The following is a 23,568-nucleotide window of genomic DNA, read 5'->3' as shown; positions in this document are numbered from 1 at the left end:
GGGCGGCCACCGAGGAGCGCTCGCCGAGCGCAGGTGGGGCGGCGGCGGCGGGCGAGGAGCGCTGGGCGGGCACTGAGCGCCTTGTGCTGGACCCGGACCGGCTCCGCCGGGGCTCCCGGCCGGCATCGCCCATCGCCCAGGCATCGCCCATCGCCCAGGCATCGCCCATCGCCCTCGCCCCCGCCTCGGCAGCAGCGCCTCGCCCGCCCCGTCCGGCAGCGGGAGCGCCCCTTTCCCGCCTCTCCGCTGCCTCCCCGCCCGCCTTCCCCGCGCTCCCTCCGCCCCCTCGGCCGGCAGCTCCCGCCCGCCGCTCCCCGCTGCGCAGAGCGGCCGCGCCGGCGGGGGATGGAGAGCCAGCGCTGCTTCGCCAACCGCTTCGATGACTACCCGGGCAGCCCCGCGGCGGCGCCGGACAGGGACCGGGACGCGGTGCCGCTGGTGACGGCCACCATCGAGCGCATCCTGCGGGAGCTGCCGCCCCTGGGCGGCCCCCGCGGCTGCCCGGGCGGGCTGTACGGCGGCGTGGCCGGCGTGGCCTACATGCTGTACCACGTCGCGCAGTGCCCGCTGTTCGCGCCGTCGCGGGACTCGTACCTGCGGGCCGCCCGCCGCGTCGTGGACGCCTGCCTGCGCTACCAGGAGGGATGCGGCGAGGCCGACGCCGACACCCGCGCCGCCTTCCTGCTGGGCGGCGCCGGGGTGTACGCGGTGGCCGCGCTGGTCTACCGCGCCCTGGGGCTGCCCGACTACGCGCGGCCGCTGGGCAAGTTCAGGGAGCTGAGCGAGGTGTGCGCCCCGCTCTCCTTCCTCGAGTGCGGCTCCGACGAGCTGTTCGTGGGCCGCGCCGGGTACCTGTGCGCCGCGCTGGTGCTGAAGCAGCGGCTGGGCATGGAGGTAAGGGCGGGCCGGGGGCAGCGGGGGCGGTCACTGGGGCGGCTTTCCCCCGGGCCGGGACAGTGCCCCCGGTGCTAGAGGGGCACGCAGCCGTGCCGCGGCTGTCTGCAGCTCGCACTTTCGGGGACCAGCTTCAGAGCCCCCTGGGAGCGAATTCCCTGGTAGCTGTTCCTCCTCAGCGGTCCTCCCCTCAATGAAAAGATGCGGCTTTGGCCAGAGGGAACGGGATGGGGTCCCGGCTGTGGAGCGGAGCCCTGCATCCCGGGACACACCGAAAGCATCAGTTGTTGGTTGCCGGGTGGTGAACTACTTGAGAAGCCACCCCGGGCTTTTCAAGAGTATTTCCGTAAAATGAAGTGGGTGAGAAAAGAAATAGCATGAATAAAACAGAGTGAGGAACCCTGTAATACTAAGCGGTGCTGTGCTATAATTTCTAAGCAAGGAACCAGATTTTCAGAGGCATTTGGTCTTGCTAACCCCAGCATACAGACTTTTGGAATTCTGGCCGTGTATTTTGGTGCTTTTCATGAATGAGAGCAGGGATTTCTTGCTGTAAGCATGAGATGTGGTTATGGTTCAATACAGTGTTTGATTCAGTAGTCGGGACTTTACCCCAGGACATTGTCATTGTCAGTACAGTTCAGCTGACAATTCAGAGCTTCCACTGATTATGGCATAGTAACTATTGCAACTGATTGTGTTTGCTGTGGTGATTGTTACCAAGTGGTCAGTGTGGTATCTGAGCAGGCAGTTGGTAGATTTTTTTTGCCCTGTCCTCTTGTCAAGTCCAATCTGTGTTTCCTCGGTTAATCACTGATTTGCAAGTTCATATGCTTCTGGCTTTCTTCCCTCCCAGGAGAGGAAGCAAGATGTATTTATAAGTAAATAAATGATGTAAAAACCAGTGGCTCTGCCCCATCCAATACCAGTCATTGCAATTGGAGTCTGAGGAAATTCACTTAATGGAGGTCTCAGGAGGCTTGAGGGTATCCAGAGAAGCCAGGAAGAATGTTAAGTCAGTTAAATACTGTGATTGCCTTGAGCTAGAATCTGTAACCACACTAAGCATTTCAAGTAGTGTACCAAGCCTGCTATTACTTTGTACAGGATTGTCTGACAGTCATAACCATAAACATGGTTCTGTTATTTGCAACCATAACATAACCAAACTCTTCATTTTGATGGCCTTTTCCATGGCAGGAAAGTTTTGTAGACACATCACAATCCATTGTGCAGCAGCACCTGCCTGAAGGGATGGTTTCTCATGAAGAAGCCATCCCTGTTGGTTCCATTTGCACTGGGCAAGTGTGTTCAGCACACAAGTGTGTCAGTGCTTGTGATGGTGTTGTGACATTCCAGCAGGAGGAGGTGGTATTCTGCACTCTACTGCTTTATTTAATGCTTTTTCCATTTGGCTGACATCCCTGAGAGCAATTGCTAAACAGTCGGGAGAGTGGGTGCAGTCACCTCTCACAGGCAGCATGAGCAATGGGAGAGCTCTCCTTTATTTGCTTGCTTGGTGAAAAATTGTGCTAAACACAGCTGTAAAGAGTTAAACATCCCTACAGATAAGCACAGGTATGCACTTACTGTGGAATCTATTTAGCAGATGGGTTAATTGCTATTTTGCCAAAAAAATGTATCCTGTGACCCCTTGCTGATGTTTTAATTGATTACCTAACGTCCTTCTATAGTATTATTTCTTCTGTCAAATACATCATAATTTTAAATCCATAGTGCAAGAAACAAAGCACACCATTAATCATTAATAAAATCAAATTAAACTTTTTAATTTTAATAAAGATTTTAAAGAACTTGCAACTGAAATATTTTGCTTCTTTGTGAGGAGAATTATGATTTCTAGTCTGTATGTACTCAAGCTTGAGCAAAATTTGTGTCCTTTGATAAATATTCCCAGCCTACTACAGAATTATTTTAATTAGTACATTGCCAGACCAAACGCTGCATCTTTTTACAAATGAAGAAAGGGATGCCCAGAGAGAGTTCATGTCATTTATTACTCAAGGTCAAACTGTAAGCCAGGTACATCCCAGAATAGAAGCAATATCTTGTGATTCGAACCGCTGGAAAATGCTACCTCCTGTAATTTGATTGTGCACAGCCTCACATGGCTCATTGCAGCATGTTTTCTTGTTACCCACGTTCTTTTTTTTTTTTTGTGCTTTTTTTTTTGTGCTTTTTTTTTTTTGAGGACACTGAGCGAATATTTCCAGCACAAACTGAAATCCATTCCTTACACTGAAACACAGCCGCTGCAGCCCGCATGGATTTTTCCTCTGAAGGAGTCAAATGGTGACCTATATATGAGAAATCACTTGTCCTTGAAAAAAACCTTTTGAGGGAATTCTATAATTTATGTCTTGGGTTTGTTTTTTGTTTAATCCAGGTAGGGACAGAAGGAGACAGCTTTATTTCAGCAAACTCAAGTTTAGCTCGGATGTTTTGCCTCAATACTTCAATTTCTTGCTAAAGATTCCTGGTGTCTTTAAGCTCCACATGTTCTTCGTGAAGTTAATGGACTGTCCTGATGGATCCAGTCTGTTGGATAACACCGACCTCATGTGAAAAAAGCATTTGCATCCAGCTGGTTTTCAGATTTTTAGGCTAATACAGCATTTTTCCCTGATTAATTAATTGGGACTTTTTGCATGAGTAAGGATTACTTCAGCAGTCAAGGCTTAACAGGATTTGACTTTCATGATGCACTGTGCATTAGGAAAGATGTTTATTTTCATCCCTTCTTTAATTTCCAGTATATTGCAGTCAGTGCATCCCAGACACAGAGGGATAAAATATTGTTTTGGCAGAAGAAATGTGTCATTTGTATAAGGTGAATGTACTTTAGCTGTCCTTTACTGCTGTGTTTTCACCATTCAGAGGGAAAAATTTTCTTTTATTCTCTCTTAAGTACGTCTTTTTCTAATGCTTGTAGTTGGTTCATTGTGTGTCCTTGGGGAAATCTGTCAGTCCTGCTTTTAATTACCTTCACTCACTCTCTGCTTGGGCAAACAGCAGTAAGACAGTTAAAATGGTGGTCCCATCCCTCTGTTTGGATGATATTTTATCCTCTCCTCGATTTTTCTCTGTGGTGCTTCTGTCCCATTTCGTGGTTGATGGAGCATGGTGTGCCATGGTCGTTGCACTCCCTTCTGGCAATGTAACTGTCAGATGACAGAGGAAAAGGTACGGAAGTTCAAGTGGCTCCTTGTATTACCATCTGCTAAAGATGTTGCTGCCTTTTAGCACAGCTTGGGTTATCTTTTAATAACTGACTGTATGGATGGGCTCAACTGATTTCCACTGTAGGAGACAGGGCAGCATTTTGCACAGCCTGTGCTGTGATTCCATTGGAGACCCTGGTTCCAAAAGACTTTGGGGACCCTGTGAGAGACCCTTGCTGCAGCTGCAGGGGTGACAGGGTGAAACAGCACACTGTGGCAGCAACGTGGCCAAACCTGTTTCCTCCAGGACTGAGGCACTGGGGTGTCTCAAGAGCCTGTAGAGGCTCTCATAGCACAGTGGTTAAGCTTCCTGTCTCTGTGGCAGAGGGACATCTCAGTTTCCTTTTCCAGATAGTGCTAGGTCGTGAGCTGGTGTGCGTTTCCAGGGGTGTTATCCTGTCAGAGTGTGCACAATTCTGATATTCTGATATTCTGTCATATGGCCCAGAAAGGGCCATGGTCTTTCTAGCAGGACCTCATTGAGTGTAGGGCCCTGCTGAAAACCATTCTTATCCTGGCTGCCATTTGTCACCAGAGCCTCTTTAGTCTTGGACCTCAGGAGGTTGCAAATCAAGCTCAACGAGTACACCAGTTCTGTACAAAAGCAGGAGCAGAACTGCTGTGGGATGTCTGGAATCTGGGTGCCAGAGCAAGGGAAGGGTCAGGTGTTATTTTAAAAGGCAGTGGAATGGATGGATGTTGCAGTGTGTGGAACTGGGTCCAACCAGTGTGTATTTTGTAATATTCTGGATACAAATGAATGAAAACTGTTTTCTTTCAGCTCCTCAGACAGTTCTAGATGATGTTATTGGTTCCTTAGAGCCTTCCCTTCAGATAGTCAGTGAGTGTTTAAAGACCATTATTGTAGACTGCTTTGCTCCACTTTTTCCTTTTCTTTCAATCTCTTAGGAGAAAACTGGAAACTGTGAGAGGAAGAATCTTTCTGAGTCTTGCCTAGAACATGTTCATTTGCAACTCTTTAACGTGGAATGTAGATGTATTAATGCTGAACATAGTGTTTCTGAAAGGTATACAAATTGAAGATCTTCGAAGGGAGAGCAGCAAAATACCCACAAAACTGATGCTCCTCCAAGTGCCTAGTGCAGAATCCCTGTGTCAGGCTTTTAATCTCACCTGCACCTGAAAGGGGAGGGTTGGCCTTTGAGGTGAGATTTCATTCTTTCACTGTGGCCATTAAAGTCCTTTCTCTCTGTGGAACAATTTGCCAGTTTATATGAAACGTTGTGGTGTTTGAAATGTCTGATATTGTGGTGCTAGCTGGGACTGTGCTGATTTCATTATTTCATTTCACACAGGCCACTACACAGCCAGGATGTCTTTTTTTGCCAGAGAATTAAAATGAGTTAGCAGTAAAGATAAAATCTTTTTATTCTAGCCTGCCTCTTTTAAATGTACAGTCTCCTAGCCATGGTTTCCAAAATTACACACAGGGGATAAATTTTGCATTGGTTTGCTTAAATTGATGAATTTAAACCAGCCATTGAAAACCATGTTTTTCTAAAGTAAACTGTAAAACAAAGGGAATTATTAGAATCTGGATTTTTTTTTTTAAGGAACCTGAAATAATTCAGGTGTACATTTCAGCATTTTTCTGTTTCTCTTCAGCAAGCCAGTGCGCGTCTTTTTTATTTTAACAGCCTTCAGATTGGGAGATGGGAACATCTTGATAATGGCTGGATTCAGTTCAATGCAGTGGACCCTGAATATTCAGCTGTAGACTAAAAGTAGAAAACCAGAGCTTGAAAATGTTGAATTTCAAGTGCACTGTTTACCAGCCAGCAAAAAAACCACTGTAATACGGACTGGATCCTGCTGAAATTGGAGGTTTGATTGACATAAGTTAAGTGACATAAGTTATGTATTCTGCTGCAGAAATACGGATTTCAACCACTTATAGCTGAAGAGCGGTATTAAAAAGACAGTTCTGTACAAAAGCAGTGCTGTGTCTCTGTACCTCTTTGTGCTGTTGGAGAACTTTTGCCTATGCAGCAGCATCTTTCTGCTGAAAAAGCAGCCCAGGTGGTAATACTGATGTTATAGTAAGAGACATTTTTTTTAAGAAAATGGAAATATATTTATGCAGAGGCATCTCTTGTATCTGGAATAGATCTCTACTTCCCCATCCTTCTCCTGACTCCTTTAAATTTCATATGCCAGCATTTAACTATTAAACTTTGTTAGTTCGGTCACCTTCCTCATTTTCCCCATGGAGATCTTTGAGGTCACTCTTTGGAGCTGGTCGGTGCAGAGGTGTTGAAGGCAGGGTCCCTGCCCTCTGCAGCGCTGCCTCTGGCTTGAAGGTGAGAGCTGCAGAACAAAGCAGAGGAACTGAAATGAGGGCGTGTTTGTGGAAAGGTGCTGGGCAGTTACTTGGACCTGTGGAGTGTGTCTGGTGCCTGAATCTCTGGAAGCATCTGGAGCCATCATTGTTTGAAGAAGGGCATCTCTCTGGCAGGGAGGTGCAGGGCAGGGCTGGGAGCCGCTGTTTTTCACAGCATTCGTTACTTGGGCTCACTTTGGTGGCACACTTTATTGCCTTGGGTTTTCAGATTTTTGTGTGTTGTATTTTATGCGTACACCAAAGAACTTTATTACATTACTGTGTTTCTACAGGTAGCAATATTTGACACTGATGTTTTCCCCTCATGGTTTTTTTGCCTGGTTCTTACACAGGACCAAAAGCCACAGTTAGCTGTGTTAACTCACAGGTAGCACTGGATGACACAGCAGAAAGGAAGAGTGTGCATATCAAACATGCTTATGAGGTGGAGTGTGTGGAGGCAGAGACAGGCAGACATGGGGAAAAAAGATGTTTGACAGAGGCTGAACAGAGAGGCAAAGAAAGAGATAATTTAAAAATTATTTAAAAAGCAAAAGAACTAGTTGCTGGCAAAAACAGAAAAATGGAAAGGTGCAGGGGGTAGCAGAACTCAAGGCTGAAGGGAAAAAAGCAAGAAACAATGTAGTCCCCAGAGTAGGGGTGATTTGAAACTAAAATCAAGTTCTTTGACAGACTGGTGGAAATCTGATGGCCAATGTACTCAATTTAGAAGAAGGTAAAAGTTCAACAGAACAGTAAACACAGGGAGAAGAGGACAAGCAGAGGAGTAAGCTACATTTTGTTAAGGAAAATTACTATTTTTGTCTGCTTGTTTTTTGTTTGTCACTCTTCTGTCCCCATATTCTCTTAGCATACGCTCATACATTTACAAAAATAGCTGTCATCACATTCAGTGCTTACAAATCAGAGCACAGCCTTATGTGTTATATTCCATATTTTCTTTAAGGAATGACTGAGAAAACTGCTGATGTCTGGAAGCAAATACAGGCTTTTTCACAAACACTGCTGTACTTCTGACACTGATATTTTCCTGTTACGTGCATATAATACTATAAATCAATGTGTAACCTAAACAGTAACGCTGTTAGTAAACTTTACTTTGGTACCAAGCTAAAGAAGCAGGAATATGAAGGACTGAGCTGCACGAGGGAGGAAGAAAAGAGCACCAGACTGACAACAGTTACTTTGTAATAACATTCTCAGTACTTCACAACACTGAGATAGAGGAATAAAAGTAAATCTGTAAGTTCCTCTGTGGCCATTTAATACACCTTGTTAGAACATTAGATTTTTATGTAAAGGTGTAGCACAGTGATGCACCACAACTGGCAGGGTGCAGATGTAAAAAAGATCCACTCCTTTTGTCTTGTCTTCATTAAATCAGTAGATCCCACTTTTCTCTGTTAATTCAGCTGGACAGGTTTAAAATCAGCCTACAGCCCCTTTGGCAGGCTGTGTAAAGATTGCAGAGCAGGTTCTCAGCCTTGCCTCGGAGCAGTATTGAAGCTCTGTTGAGAGGCTCAGGGAGCCAATCAAGATGGGCAAGTCCCATGGTCCTGCTGTCACCCAACTTCTCTATTCTACCCCTTTTTTAAAAAATGGAATTCAATATATGCAATTAGGTCACTATTTTTGATAAGATGATCTGTCAAAATATGTCTTTGTCTGTGTCTGTCATGGCAGGGAATTCTTTGACTATTGACAAGCATGAGATTAAGCACCGAGTGATGTTGTGTAACCTTCTGTCCAGTCCATTACAGCAGAGCTCAGGGATGATATCTTGTCAAAAACAGTTATTTCTTATCTATGTTGTAGGCTTATTTTCAATTGATAGTTAGTGAGCTGGAGTACCACGGCAAAATAATTAAAATAGCTGTTTCATTTTAGGCAAACATGATCAAAAAGTATTTTAATAGCAGTCCAAGCTGTGGTTGAGTCATTTGGTGTTTCTCAGCTCAGTATATTTTGATGTCTGAGAGAACCATAAATCTATTTTTGCAGTAGATCAGCATTCCTGAATTCTTCATTTTAATGGCTTGGTATCTCTTGTTGAAGAACAGTGGATCATGAGTGAGATGGAATGGATGTCTGATAGCATTGAATTATCTGGGAGGATAAAAAATGAGGCAGATAAATACACCTTCTGTCTGTCCAAGGCATTTAGTTATTTTGTGTGGCTAATCTTTTTTCTTCACAGGATGCTTCCAGTCCCTCATTGGCACAATGTTAACATGGTTGAGGATTATAGATTGGGAATGTGCTGGTCATATCTAGATTTCAGCATCAAGGAAATGAAAGCTGCTGTTAAAAGTGTGTAGTCTGGGTCTAGAAGAAGCACAGGACAAAGCAGCTCTGTGCTGGTGGGTCAGTGCAGAATTGGAAGATGGTAATTATTGTATATTTCATACTGGTGGCGTTCTGCAGTTTGTCTGCTCTGTCCTGACAACCAAATAATATCCCTACCACAAAGTTGACAGGGACCTTGAGAGGTAATTTAGGCTGCCATCTAGCCCACAGGAAGGTGTACCTGTGCCTGTCATTCCTGGCAGCCCCTCCCTGACCTGCTCTTCATACCCCAGGCAGTGATGAGGGATCCGCAGTCTGCCCTGGATGTCTGACACACTGCTTTGTTAGAAAGTCCAGCCTAATGACTAATCTGAATCTTGCTGTAATTTAAGCCTGGTTTTCCTTGTCCTCTCCATGGAGAAACAGCAAGAAACTGTTCCTCTCTGCAGAAGCTCTTTTTATTATAATTCAAGACTATTACAATTTTTGCCCTTATTTTTTTCCTACCCTAAACAATCCTAATCCTTCCAATTTTCCCATGTGTGTCACGTTTTCTACATCTCTGGTCATTCCCATTGCACTCTGCCAGTCTCCCTCCAGCCTTTCCTGAAGAGTGCCAGAAATTGGACACATGGTTCTGGCAAAGGTCTTTCTAGTTCAGCAAAGAGATAACTCTGTTTCTTCCAGGTCTTTTTTCCATATACAGAGCTGAGTGAGGTGTTTGTATCTCACACCAGCGTGACACTGACTCACCTCCAGCTCATGACCTGCTATTATCCAGCAGCCTTTTGAGGGCTGCAGCTCATGGACAGGTATTCTTTAGGAAAAGTGTCTGAACAAGTGAAGTAGGTAGGGGTCATGTGGAGACAGGGAATCATTGAACACTGTGCTGTGATATGCAAGATGAGAAGCTTCTTCAGCTGAAGGAGCTTTGTGTCATTAATGCCAACTAGAGAATCTCTTTTCCTTTGTTCCCTGAATAAAACTGGGAATATGTTATTCTGCATTGTAGGTTGAGGTGTGCCATTACATCTCCAGGGGACATCTGTGAAGTGATAAGAGTTCTTTTGTGGAAGTACACTTGGAACAATACATTTGAGAGGGCTGTATTAAGTAAATTATTTTGTCTGCATTAGAAATCAAGGACTAAGTGAAATCTGAAGTGTCTTGAGGTTAAATTTAGTCTGTTCTTGTGATTTACTTTAGTTGCTAATGTATAGATAAGGCTCAGTGTTGTCTTTTCTTTTTGCCATCTGTGAAATGGCTAATGCAATACTTGCTTTAGTTTTCAAAGACTAAGCCAGTGATAAAATAGTCAAAATTCCAGTTACAATAGCAATGGACTGCAAGATACACATTCCAAGTGGAGCTGTTTAAATTTGATCTAAGTTGGTCAAATATGAACTCAGGGAAAATTCTTAGCAGTAGAACAGAAAAAGAAACTTGTTCAGGCTCTTTAAATAAATATTGATTTGTCTGTTTTTGGCCTTGCAGAGCTGAATCAATCATGAACTTTCTTATGCCAAACTGCCATTTTCATCCATACATGTTTTTTATTACACCATCAAAAACGCCTGGAAATAATGCTAATTTAACTGCTACACATCCAGAAGACAAAACACAGAGTTGTAGTGTGGATGCACTTGTCCTGCTTCAATTTTGTTCTCTAAGCACTGTGGAACTGCTATCTTATTTTTATAAAGCAAATATTTTAAATAAACACAAAACACAACTCAGCTGAGTCAAACTTGGACTTGAATCTAAGGGTCTCTAAATGAATAAAATCGACACCATCTATCTGAACAGTGGATGAGCATACTCAGGTTTGGATTTGGCTCAGTTGTAGGGTTAAAACATGGCCACAGCTGGAAGGCACCTCTGGACATGTTCTGGTCCAGCCTCTTGCTCAGAGCAGGGTCCACAAGAGCAGATTGCCCACGGCTGTGACCACTTGGTTTTGAATTGCTCTGCTCAGTGCCTTTCCTTGGCAACCTGGTCATGCCCTTGGCCACCCTTACAGTAAAAGGCTTTCTTTTTATATTTAAGTAGAGTTTAGCTTAGTAGAGTATAGTTCACATTTTTGTATTTAAGTAGAATTTTCTGTCAGTGGGCACTGCTAGGAAGTGGCTCTGGCACCTCTGCTCTCCCCTGTCAGGTGTTTATACACATTGATGAAATCTCCAGAGCCTTCTCTTCTCCAGGCTGAGCAATCCCTCAGTTAGTACATGGAAAAAACACACTCATTCCTGCTCTGTTTGCCTCTTTCCCCCAAAGGCTGGCTCACAATGTCATTCCAACTCCTCTGACTTCCTCTAGTACTTTGAATGGGTGAAGGATTGCAGTTTTTTTCTCTTGTAGTTGCAAGTAGGGAAATCCAGAAGTGTCAAAAGGACCCACTCAGCACCACAGTCCTTCTTGTCAGTCTTTATCATTATCAAGGAAGGGCAGAATCTTCTCTTAGTAGCTAAATATTAAGGTTTGACAAAATCATTCCTGGTTCTGACAGGTAATTGGGAAGTTTGTGGATCTGAAAAGTTTTGGTATAAAGATTTATTTTTTCCTCTGGTTTAGTGGATGCTGCAAAACAAAGGCTTCTCAAGGGCCTCACAGCCCTGCAGCTCAGAGTGTCTGTCAGTGAAAATGCCAGGATGATTGTAGGAGCTAGACCATTTCCCACCATTGAAAGAAGACAGGAAATACCCTGGAAGTGCCTGTGCCCCTGCACTGCAGGAACATTATCTCCTGACTGTCAATCGAACACCTCAGGCTGCTGTTGGCCAGTGGAGGAGGAGAGTTCCCTGTCCCATGTGGTGTGTGGGCAGCCAAGGATGCATCTGGGGAAAAAGACAAAACCTTTTTCTGAAAGCTGAATTACAGGCCAGGGGATGATAAAACATTCTTCAAACAGTGTCTGCAGATGGCCAGAACACCCCTCAAGCACGGGGGCTGTGAGGGAGGTTCTTTTCTGTCGTTATTTTTGTGGAATCTTTCAGATTCTGCATGACAGACATCAGACAACTTCAGCGTCCTTCTGGGCCCTTGAAGTGAAGCTGTTTTATTCCAAGGGCATCAGAATATTAAGCACACAAAATAGGGTATGAAAGGCATCTGGTAAAGAGTTCTAGATACATGTATTTTGACTTAAAAAGCTTGCCTTGGAAAACACACTTTGTGATTTGTAGGTCCAGAAATAGCTGTGTGGGGCCCTCCTGTCTCACGTTGCTCAGTTCCTCCTGTGGGGCTGCAGAGAACAGTCATGTAAAATGACAAATCCTGCACTGAGTGCTCCCAGGGCAATGTGTGTCATCTGTAACATGAGGTAATAATAATTCCTGTTATTTAATTACATGCAAGCTAATGGCCAAGTGCTGTGAATATTTCTTCATTACTGTTGGCAGTGGTGTGATTTGTCTCATGGCTCTTATTCTTCCTTCTTGCTGTGTGAGGTTTGAACTCTTAGAGTAATCTGAACTGTTCCTTCTGACACAGCAGTCTCTTTTTCCCATAGTCTGCTTGGTTTACTGAGAACTGAGAAAAAGTAGCACAAAGGGAAGACTGATAAAATTTTCCTAATTCTATTATAGTAGCAAATGGCAATCTTTCAACTAGGAGAAAAGTACAGATAATAATCCCATTACTTACCAAGTAAGCTACGTTTTAAAGAGCACAGTATTCCACATTTCCTCAAATAAATTCCATGACTCTTACTCTGCCCTTGAAATGTGGCAGTGTTGAATTATAAGTGACTGTCTGTATCTGAAATACAACTTGGATTGTATTTGGAGTTATGGGCATATTTCCAGGCAATGCTAATGGCACTGTATGCCACTGGAAACTCTTTTGTTACTCTCTTTTGCTTCAGAGCCATCTTGTCAATGTGCCCTGGATTTTCTGGGAGCCACATACAGAACATCAGGTTTTTTACTACATCAGGCTGCTCCCACAGTCTAAGGATAGAGTAAAATTCAGATGACTCAGAGGACTTGATCACCTTCATCTGGTTTTCCTGCATTATGTTGTCAGCATTCTTCCTGTAGCTTTAGTTGATATTTCTATTCAGGGGCTTATTGGCATGGCACAAATTGCAGATCATCACACAAAGTAAAATTGGCATGATGCCAGCATGGAGTTCTCTAGAATTCCCCCTGCTTGAAGGCAGTGCTGGTGCTACTTCAGAGTGGCTGATTTATGCCTTAGTTAGCCTGTGAGTGATGCTGTTGTGTCATTTACCCCATTTAACTAATTTCACAGGTAGCCACATTGTTCCTCAGCAGCAAATATTTAGACACACTTCCAGGTGCCACATGCCTCACAAAGATCTACATAGTAGAACTGTGCATATAAAGTAGCATGACATAGAATAAAGAAGTCTTTTGAGACAAGCAAGATCACTTGTTGTAAACAACAGAATCATAAAATTAGTGGCTGATGAAAGTAGCCAATGTCTTGTTTACATATGAATAGGTCTTTTGATGCATTGTCAAAGATAATCTTCTTTGAAAACTTAATTCATGCTGGCTTGGACGGGGACATGGTGGATTTGGAATTGGCTGAAAGACCACAAGCAAAGCTAATCATAAGTACTAATAAAGGACTGATGTAGCAACCAGCCTTATTTATTATCTTCATTAATGATCCAGAAGAGGCTGATATCTGGATAAGAGTTGCTTTGGCATTTAAACTGAAGCAAGTGCCAGACATTATGCACAGGCAGAGGGAGATTATGAAAACAGCTCAAGAGATCAAAAAGTAAGATAAAACAAGGTTTATTTTTATTTTTTAATGTAAGCACTTGTATCTGCAAAGAAATATCTATAATACTTATCCTGTATGCTAGGAACAAACTAAGATCCAAGTAAGGTGGACATGACAGGGCCTGAGTACATAGAGTTCAACACTTTAATATAAAATTCTCCTTGTGTTCCTTTGCATTTATTCTCCATGGGAATGAACAGCTGATGTCAGTGAAAAGCCATAACCAGTTCTCGTTATCACATCGTAGCATCCACAAGGTCAATGCCATTTTGGACTCCCTGCACAGCTGTACCATCCAACAGAGATATTATGTATTGACTCTCTGTGATTCCTCAGACCTTTCCATTGCCTAAAACTCACCTGGGATGCCAAGACATCAAAAATTTTGTAGTCAGAATTTCCCGGGCTTGTGAATGAGGTTGGATACGCTTAAATGTCCAAGGCACCTGGTTTATGCCCTGGAAATCTTTCTGGGCATCTTTTGATAGGCATGCAAATCCCAAGAGTGCTGTGTTGAGGGTCACATAAGCAATGCCAAAATTCATAAGCCAACAGGTACATCACTCACCATCGCTGGAGCTCAGATTTATAGTCCTGTCTTTTCTGCATGGTATTTATGCAACTCCCTCCAGTCTTCCCACAGGTAGTGGCAGTTTGCACTCCATCTCACCGTCCATAACTCTTCTCTACATCCTCCAAATGAGGCTGTAAAGCTGTGGCTGGGGAGCACATCCCACCTAGCTCATCCCTCCCAGTTTGCTGGAAGTGCTCTTCTCACAGAGCCCCGGGGGTCTGACCTGTTGCAGAGTAAAAGCAAATTTGGCATCGCAGTCTTTTCCCACTAGCAAGGGCAGAATGTGTTCACCTCTTGTCACCCATACAGGTTTTAAAACCAAATGGGCTGAGAAAATTACAGTACAAGTGAGGGTCTTCCTTTTTATATGCAATAACCTTGAGATTTCATCAGAGATCTGGTAATTCAAATTCACCTCCCTTCTTTTTGTGACACAGTGCAGTGATTTAAGCTGATGCCTCTAAGTGGAGTGTGCTGATGGCTGGAGCATCTTATTGTGCCTCTGATTAAAATTACTCCCGTTTAATACTCGAACATTCTTCAGAGCACGGCCTGGAGGGAAGTGCCCCAAGCTCTGTCTTTATCACCTGAAGTGACAGCATGGGAAGAAACAGTTTCAGCATGGCAGAGGCACAGTAGCTGCACAGCAGGTTCAAATGACAGTTTTCAAACTGTTTCACACACAGCACAGCATGGACAGTTGGATGCTTCCACTTGATTGCAGTGAGGAGCACTACAGTGTATAAACAAATCTTTCTCCTTCAAGATTTGTTTCCAGTGCTCCATCTGGTTTAATGTCTTGTACCAGTGCTAGATGACTCAGCTACACAAATGTCTGTGGAAAGTGATTCTGAAATGTGTTTGTAACATGCCTAACCTGCTTTTTTTAAGGACTGGTTTTATGCTCTGAAACACAAGGGTTTATTTTCCTTCCAGAATGGATGGGCTCAGTTCTGGGAGTTGATTCTATGACTTGGCCTTGCAACATCTGGCAGTGTTGTGACCCATCCCTGAAGGCAAGAGTAACCCAGGTTCTTGTTAATAGATCCCTTGGGGCAGATCAGAACCAAACAACATTGAATGATTGGTGTTTGTAAATGTATATATACATAGGGCTTATTTTGGAACGGTTTGGTTGCAAAGGAGAGCAGGTATGTGGCCATAAAATAATAATTTTGGTTATTATTATCTATAGTAAATTTAGAAACAAAAAACAGAATATAAATAAAATAGAATAAATATATAATAATAAAATATAAAATAAAAATATAAAAATAGAAATAAAATAGAAATAAAAGCATAAAAATAACACTTAAGTAAATGTATGAGGGGAAAAAAAAAAAGCATAAGAGTGGAAAAATATCCCACCAATGGGTCCTTCAATGAGACTTGATTGTTGCAATTTTGATGCTCATTGGTTGAAGTGATGGTCACAGTCTTGATGCATTGGGGGTGGGGGAAGCCCCCAAAACACAAAGTTCAATGGGTTAATGTGTGCTTGGGCTTGGTGAGAATGCCCAGGTGCCTTCCCTGCTGGGGGAACTGTCAGTCCTTGGGGGGAAAGCCTCAGAAATGAACCTGGGGGTGCTTTGGGGGTCTTTGATGTTATATGACCCCTTCTTTCTTTCTTCTCAGGTCAACCTAGGTGAGCCAGTTATGTCCCCTCAGAGGGGATGAACACCCTCAGGACATTTCCTGGGTTAGCAGGTGGAGTTTTACAACTGAGGGAGAACAACTGGCAGGATAAAAAACACTATCCCACTTTGCAGGACTTGCCTCTTACCTGGCTCAAAGCCTGGCTTGTAGCCCTCAGTGGTGGGTGCTCACACCCTCTGTCTTAGGGGGACCAGAGGCTTCACCACCACACACCCAAAATTTCACTGCCTGCCCTCAGAGGCTGCAAACCCAGCCCCAGCAAAGCACAAGTGGGAAATTGTTTGAGTCATTAACCATTAACATTCCAGTCTCTCACTGTCAGGAATAAATGTTCTTACACTGTAATACTGGATGAGTTGAAAGGTGATAAATTATTTATTTACACAATGTGGGCTCTGAAGAATTCAAATTTAATTCAGTCGAGGTGGTGGAGCACTTCTGGCAGCTAAGTCAAAGATCTTTCTAAAAATTCTCAATTATAGAAGAGTTCAGTTGGTTTGTTAAAATTGCACAGTGTAAGTGGACTCAGCTAAATTTTGCAGAAATAATTTTTCTAGTTTATTGAAGTCTTGGGGGAGCAGAGACATTATGCCTTTAAACCTGCAGCTTTTCATAAACTATCATTTTGTTCGTGCATTGCGAGATAAAATAATTTTTTGTGCTCTCTAACACATTATCTCCTTTAAAACATCATCTGCTGTCCAGAAAACAGATGTTGGCTTCACTTAGAAGAATTTCTTAATTACCTCTAAAGTACTTGTTTCTGCCTGACTTCTCATTTTGTTTATTTTGATAACGGGAGAACAGACCCAGAGAATTATCCAAAGAAAGAACAATCACTGCTAAAGTGGCTGTAAAATAATCATTTCAGACTTACTCTCATGCATCCTAACACTCTCTTTGCTTTCTGCAGTGCTGCAGTACACGGAGCAGAGACAGCAGACCTGTTCACAGCACTGAACACATTGTCACACACAGTTTAGGTCCTTCTGCTCCGTGAGTGTCAGATTTGGAGGGGCTCAGGGACTCCTGAGCTGGTACCTGTATTTCACAGCCCCTGTCATTCCATGCATCCTTAGCTAGCATGTTATGATGGAAGCCCAAGCTTTTATTCATTATAAATGTGGAAGAAAACCACATTGCATTGAAGGCACTGTATTTGGGAGCCTCTGATGCTGACAGCAACTGCGTTCTCTTTCTGAACCTTAATTTGAAACAGAGAAAGGAATGAGTAGTAGTTAATTTCGGCAAGTTTAACAGTATCAAGCTATACAGTCTTATATGGATAGTTTTCCAAATGCTACTTTCTGCAGCCTCTCTTCCTCCTCCTCCTCCATCATTTTTTTTTGTTCCAACACTTCTGCCACGAGGCTTTGAGGCGATGTATCTGTTTTCTTATTTGGTTTGGTAAGCCTGTGAATGACGCACGTTCACTTGTACAGAAGGAGGAGGTCTGAACACTCACAAAACAAGCCTGCAGGCACTGGAATTAGACTGGGAATTCTTGCATGAGGAGGATAAAAGGACTGGATGATGGTGACAGATAAGGAATGCAGTATTTTTAATATAAAGAGGGGAAAAAAATATAAGGCTGCCTAATAATGTATAGAATTAAGTGCCTTTTTTCTGAGTTTAAAATGTCCCTGGCATATTTTGTGAGTTGCAGCCATGTAAACAATGCTCAACAAAACAGTGAGGAAGCCAAAAACAGAAGAAAGAAATAAGTTATGATACCCAGCAACACACTTCATATGTAAAATTAAATGGATGTACAATTGCTTACATTGTAATATTTGATTAATTGAAAAGGGGTAAAATGTTTTTGTCAGGTGTAGTCCAGGCCAAATCCTGTAGTCCTGATGGAAAAAAAAAAATTCCCCACAGAAAACTGTAAATTTCTGACAGTCTCAGCTGCATCTGTGAACCATGACTTAGGATATTAGTTTGAAAGGCAAGTGAATTCCTGTTAAACTGACTATCAAGCAAGATGAGAGATAATTTGATCCAATACAATTTTCTAGTGTGTATATAAACTGCAATCCTTTATTTTAGTTTTTCAAACTTCTTAATTTTATTTTAAAATAAATATCCTGAAACAATGTAATTGCAGTAGCAAAGATCTACAGCATGAGGGCAAAGCCCTGTCTCCACAGAAAATACAGACTATTATTTGGAATTCTGCCTTCAGGGGAGTGGTGCCTCATACCTCAACTGGAATTTTTAGTCTCTTCCATTTAGAGTCAGAAGATGTGTTGCCTGTCTCATCACAGGAGACAGTCTTCTTGAGAATATTTGTGGACAGTTCTTTAAGAGTTTAAGGGAGAACTTCTGCACTTATATGCAGGTTTTTTTGGTTTTTTTCAATAGGCATAATGCAAAAGGCAAAAGTGATTAAAAAAACACAGATATTTTTTATGTCTCTAAGTCATGCACTCCACATTGGTTTAGAGCAATGAATGACAGTGCATGTGCTGGTCAGTTCCCTCCAAACTGACTGAAATGAGAGTAGGATCAATGTTTGAAGAGCTGGATATTTGCTCAGCTGTATGTTAGTTGTCTCTACTCAGCTTCTGTAAGTGAGGTCAGCATTTTACTCTGTCAAGTAATTCATGTTCCTGAAGTCTCAGTCTTTAAGGGCTAACTTGGACAGAATTATCAGTCCCAAAAAGCCATGAGCCAGCCCTATGGTTACTAGCAAGACAAAGAAACCTAACAAACTTGTAAAATTGTCAGCATTTCTTACATGATACTTACCAACAGTCTCCCCATGGGTCAAGACCCATGCAGGTCAATGAGGACTTTGATATTAAATGCCATAGAATGATATAATAGTTGAAGTGACTTTGACAAATTGAAAAAATAAAGTGCTGCATGAGGCTGAGAAAGCTTTCCCATTACTGTGAGTGATTAAGGTATGGTGTTACTTAAGATGAATTAAATGATGAGCATCCTTAGAGATGTTCTCAAGGAACTAGCAATCAGTCTTTCTCTGTTCTCATCCTGTACTTTTAATTTGTTGTATTACATAGTTGCTTTCTCTGTTAAATAGTTGCTCTTAAGTGTAATCTCTTCCTTTTATTTGTTTTTTGGTTTTTTTTGAGATCTCACATCTCTCACCGATGAAATAAAAGAATGAAGAAATAGAAGTGTTCAGTTATTTCTGGAGACCTTTACTTCATCTTCGAATATGGCTCATCAACTTTCTTTGGTCTCTAGATACAGTTCTCATTTTCATTTGTAGAATTCTAGCCTAGGTCGGTTTCCCTTTGACTAAAGTTAGCCTTTACTGACTGACTCAAATCGAGTTCTGATTGTCTTGTGCTGACCTGCAGATGTGTACAAACACCAATGAATTCCTTTTCCCAAGAAGCAACTGCCTAAGTTACTGGTAGCAAATGGTGGTGCCCAAATGAACTGGACTTACATAGTTTTTAAATTCAGACTAAAGCTACAGATTAATGCAAGTATTTGGGGAGGGTCTCATTCCTGTTTACAAATATTTTGTCTCTTGCAAAGACTGTTTCATGATTCCCATTTCCTGCTGCTCTGGAGCTGCAAGAATGGATAGTACTTCTTATGCCTCTGCATAGATTGCATTCATGAAGCAGTCCAAGCACCAGCACAGCTCTGCTACCACAAGGAATGTCTGTGGAACAGATGAAGGCATGGAATCACTTCCAGAGAATTAGCAGACCCGCTGTTAAGGGGAAGTAAGCTGATCCAATATACACAGGCAGAGCAGATGTTCCTTGCTTGGTAGTGTTATAAATGGGATGGGATCCTGGGGCAGCACAGCTACAGCACGCTGGGCTGCTTGTTACCCCAACAAGAGTGCAAGGGGCCCAGCTTGGAAGGTGTTTGTCTTCATAATGCAGCACTGTCAGGGATACCTCTCTGGAGTGCAGAAGGATAAATCTCCCATCAGGAATTGACAACTTGTGCTGTGTTTTTGGCATGTGCTAATTACACAATTCATGCACTGATTTACTTTCTGACGGAGAATAAACAGAGTCAAAGGATTTCCGATTAAACTGATGAAGTTTATACATGAATAATCCTCTTCTTACCTGTGAGGGGAGAATGGGAAGGAAAGCAGTATCCATGAAGCAGTAATCTTCTTATTTGCAGCTCTCATAAACAGCTCCTGTGTCTGGTGAAGGAGTGGTTGATATGCAGGAGCTCCAAACAGGGATCTGGGTTGCAGAAAGGTGATCTCTGATACATCCATTTTAGCATATCCCAGGGTCTGTGTCCCTGTAATTGCTCAGCCATGTGTTATGTGGCTAGTCAATAATAACAATGAAAAAGGAAAAAATGAAAGGATTTTACATGCCTGTTGAAAAACATTGGGGTAAAATTCTGTAATGTAAGAAAAAGCCTCTCCAAGCAGTGCTGGGTTTGTTTCTCACTTAATTTGCAAATCTTTTTAATGTTTTTAAACACGCTTTTCAATTCACGCTCTTGAATTTGGGTGCAATTCTAGGGAGAGATGCTTGAAATTAAATTGTTGGCTCTCTGTGCTCTGTGGTAACTCTAACCCTCGACTAGGCAGCAGAGAACATGCAGCTGGGGTGCAGACAGCTGCTGTTCAAAAGCCTCAGCACAGGAGTGCATCCCAGGATATCTCACTACTCTGATCAGACTTGTTCTCCTGAGAAGTGGCAAAGTTGTCTTTGCTGCTGGCCAGGACCTCAGCTCTCAGTGGGCAGACTGGTGCCTCCTCAATCATGGTGATTATCTGAACTGTTCTGATCTAGAATCTGTTCCTTGGCATCCTCTCTGCTTTATTTCCCCAGCAGCAGAGAGAAGGGGGATGGTGCTTCCCTACTTTCTTCAAGTAATGATGGCGATGGAGACCTGTTTTTTCCTTCCCAAGACCTGGGAGAGCCTCTGATTATAACAGGATAGGTGTATCCAGCCACACCAGAGCAGAGTAAGAGATGCTGGGAAGCCTGAGTGTAACTCAGAGTTACTCATGTTTCTCTGTCTCTTCATTGACCCAGCCCAGGGGGAGCTTGAAGAAAAGTACAACAGCAACAAAAGATAGTCAGGTCGTCTCCTGGTTCCTCCCCTGCCACACACACCCTCTCCCTTCCCATTGTTTCTGCTGGGCATTGTGATTTGACCTAAGCTGAGAACACCTAGGGAGAAATGTCCTAAGAAAAGAATACCTTGCACAAATTGTAGTAGGAACTATGTGGTTGCTTGCATAATTACAGAATCCTAGAAACAATTAGGTTAAAAAAGAGATCTGGGATCATTTGATCCAGCCTGTTCTGAGTCTGAGCACACTGCATAGCTGTGTTAGTATGAGAAATGCAGGGAAGTACACTCTCAAGACAATGCATGGTGATATTTCAGCATCAAACAGACTGTGTTAGGTACAGTACTTCTGGAACTAATCTAATTTACTGACCAAAGTTTTCAGGAGCTTTAAAACCATATATTTTTATCTTTAAAAGAAGGGTGTACTTGACAGTGCTCACGAGGAAGAAAACTCATGAGCTTCTGTGTCTGTGTACTCAGAGCTGGGTTTCCCACTGTGCTGCAGGAGAGGTACATCAATCACACTGGAATTACACTAAGGGCAGGCAGACCCTACTGTTGTACCTGCTAAAAAGGCAAAAACCCAGCTGTGACATTGCATGGAAAGGTTCCTGAACAATGCCAGTCCCTGTCTTTATCATGAAAAGATCAAGCTTAAGGAATGAGCTTAAATACCATGTGCTGCAGTAAGTATCATGAAATTACTGAGCTGACTCCAGCATCTGCTGTCCTGCTGAACAAAATTATGTATATCTTTTTTTGCAGTATTTTGGATTATTATAACTAATTCACAAGCTCCCTCTGCTGGGCTACCAGCATAGGAGAGAAGTGCAGAGCTCCTGTTATGTTTTTTGCAGACTGACCCATTTTCTTCAGCTATTTTGACACTTTACAGCATCAGAAGAAGTGTACAATCAAATTCATGTAAATGGCTTTTTAGAAATGTAACAGAGAGAGATTTGATGTGTTAGGTGCATAATAAAATGTTTTTATGTGCATAGAAGGTTTTTTTCACAATAATGTAACTGTAGCTGTTACCTCCTGAAAGTGCTTATGCATCTATCAAAAGATAATGATACTTGGCTTCAGTATGCCTTCTGTCACAGGAAAGAGCTCTAAGGAAATAAATACAGACCTGTTAAAAGAATTAAAAGCTTACAGTCATCAAATACACTCCATACACTATGCAGTTTGATGTAGCAGTGGTTTTCAAAATGAGCCAAGGGGTTTGTACAAACATTCAGAGGAATAAAAAAGTGCTGAAAACGTTACTCTAATCAGAAGAGCTCATCCTGCTGCTTTCTGCCTAATCCTCAAGGTCAAGATTTTTGTCTGCAGTTTTCAAAATATATACATGGGGCTTAGCACTGTCATAACCAATAATTGCAAAATCTCTTTAAGTAGATTAAAAAGAGTTGTGAAATTATTGGCTTCCAACTAAACAATCTCAGGTGAGAGACTGCTAACAAAAAGCCAGAATGATGCTCTTTGATTGCTGTAGACAAAGCATTTCCTGGCTGGCTTTTAACAGGGATTTACTGAATTAAGGACCTGCCTTAAATAATTCACAAAATTGTGGAGTGCCTTTATGGGAAAAGGCATTGTCTGCAGTGGCACCAGAGAAAAATGGAGAGACTTTATGAACAATCACAGTGGCTTTTTTACTGCAAGTCAGGCTCCTAGACACAGACAGTGGTACAAATAAAAGGTATTACAGTGCTGCCTGTGTTGTTTAAAGTAACAGGTACATGGGAATGTAGCCATCACCACTGTGAGTGGAGCAGTTATTTGGCAGCACTCAGCATCACTGGACAATGATGTAGAATAGAAAACAACTGCAGCAACCAATTGATACAAAAAATGCAGGGAGAATGCAGAATGCATGCATTCCAAACTTCAGTCTCATGAGGAGACTAAAGGGATCATTTCTAACATCAACTGAGACACAATCACCTCTTTTGACTAAAGTGGGAAGGCCACCTCTACTTATCCAGGAAAAGGAACAGGTATGATGTGTGTGATAAATAGGTGAAAGCTTGAGAGGGGCTTTTTACATGGACATGCAGTGATAGGACAAGGGGGAATGGCTTTAAACTGAAAGAATGCAAGTTTGGTCTAAATATTAGGAAGAAATTCCTTGCTCTGAGGGTGGTGAGACACTGGAACATGTTGCTGTGGAGAAGCTGTTCAAAGCCAGGTTGGATGGGGCTTTGAGCAGCCTGGTCTAGTAGAAGGTGTCCCTACCCATGGTGGGAGACTTGGAATTAATTGGCCTTTAAGGTGCCCTCCAACTCAAACCATTCTTTTATTCTGTGGTAGAACAGCTTGTGGTGTCTTTAAGAATACAAGAAGGAATTAGGTGAAATTTTAAAGCACTAGCAATATATCTCTTAGTGTCATTAGTCTTCCATTCAAGTATTGACATGATAAAGAGTAATTTTACCTATGCTTATATTCTCAAAATATGTATCTTATCTCAAGCATGAAATTTTTTTCTAGGTAGCATATTCTCATATTGGTTTTATTCTGCATCAAAGCACCTGATGGCTCCAGAGGATGTGATATCAATATACAATTTATCCTTTCAAAGCCTGAGGATGGTCAGTCTGTTTCTTTTCTGCCCCTAATTAAACATTACTTCAATAATTTCCAGGGGCAAGGAGGCATTGCAGCTCCACTGAAAGGAAAATGAAGTTTGTAGGACCACAGCTGCACTGTCTGTGGTTATGATTAATGTATTTTATGATTCTTGT

General features: G+C 42.6%; 1 protein-coding gene across 1 annotated transcript in view; it reads left to right on the top strand.

The window, feature by feature from the left end:
* The first annotated feature begins 296 nt into the window (after window positions 1-296).
* Window positions 297-23,568, top strand: part of LANCL3 (LanC like 3) — a 35,872-nt gene continuing 12,600 nt past the window's right edge. Inside the window, exon 1 of the mRNA XM_015639025.1 lies at window positions 297-894. Coding sequence (XP_015494511.1) covers window positions 346-894 — 549 coding nt within the window. The 5' untranslated portion in view covers window positions 297-345. The remainder of the gene's footprint in view (window positions 895-23,568) is intronic.

This window comes from Parus major, chromosome 1 (genome assembly GCF_001522545.3).
Source record: "Parus major isolate Abel chromosome 1, Parus_major1.1, whole genome shotgun sequence".
Taxonomy (NCBI): Eukaryota; Metazoa; Chordata; class Aves; order Passeriformes; family Paridae; genus Parus; species Parus major.
The sequence above is the reverse complement of the archived record's forward strand: the minus strand, read 5'-3'. Positions and strand labels throughout refer to the sequence as shown.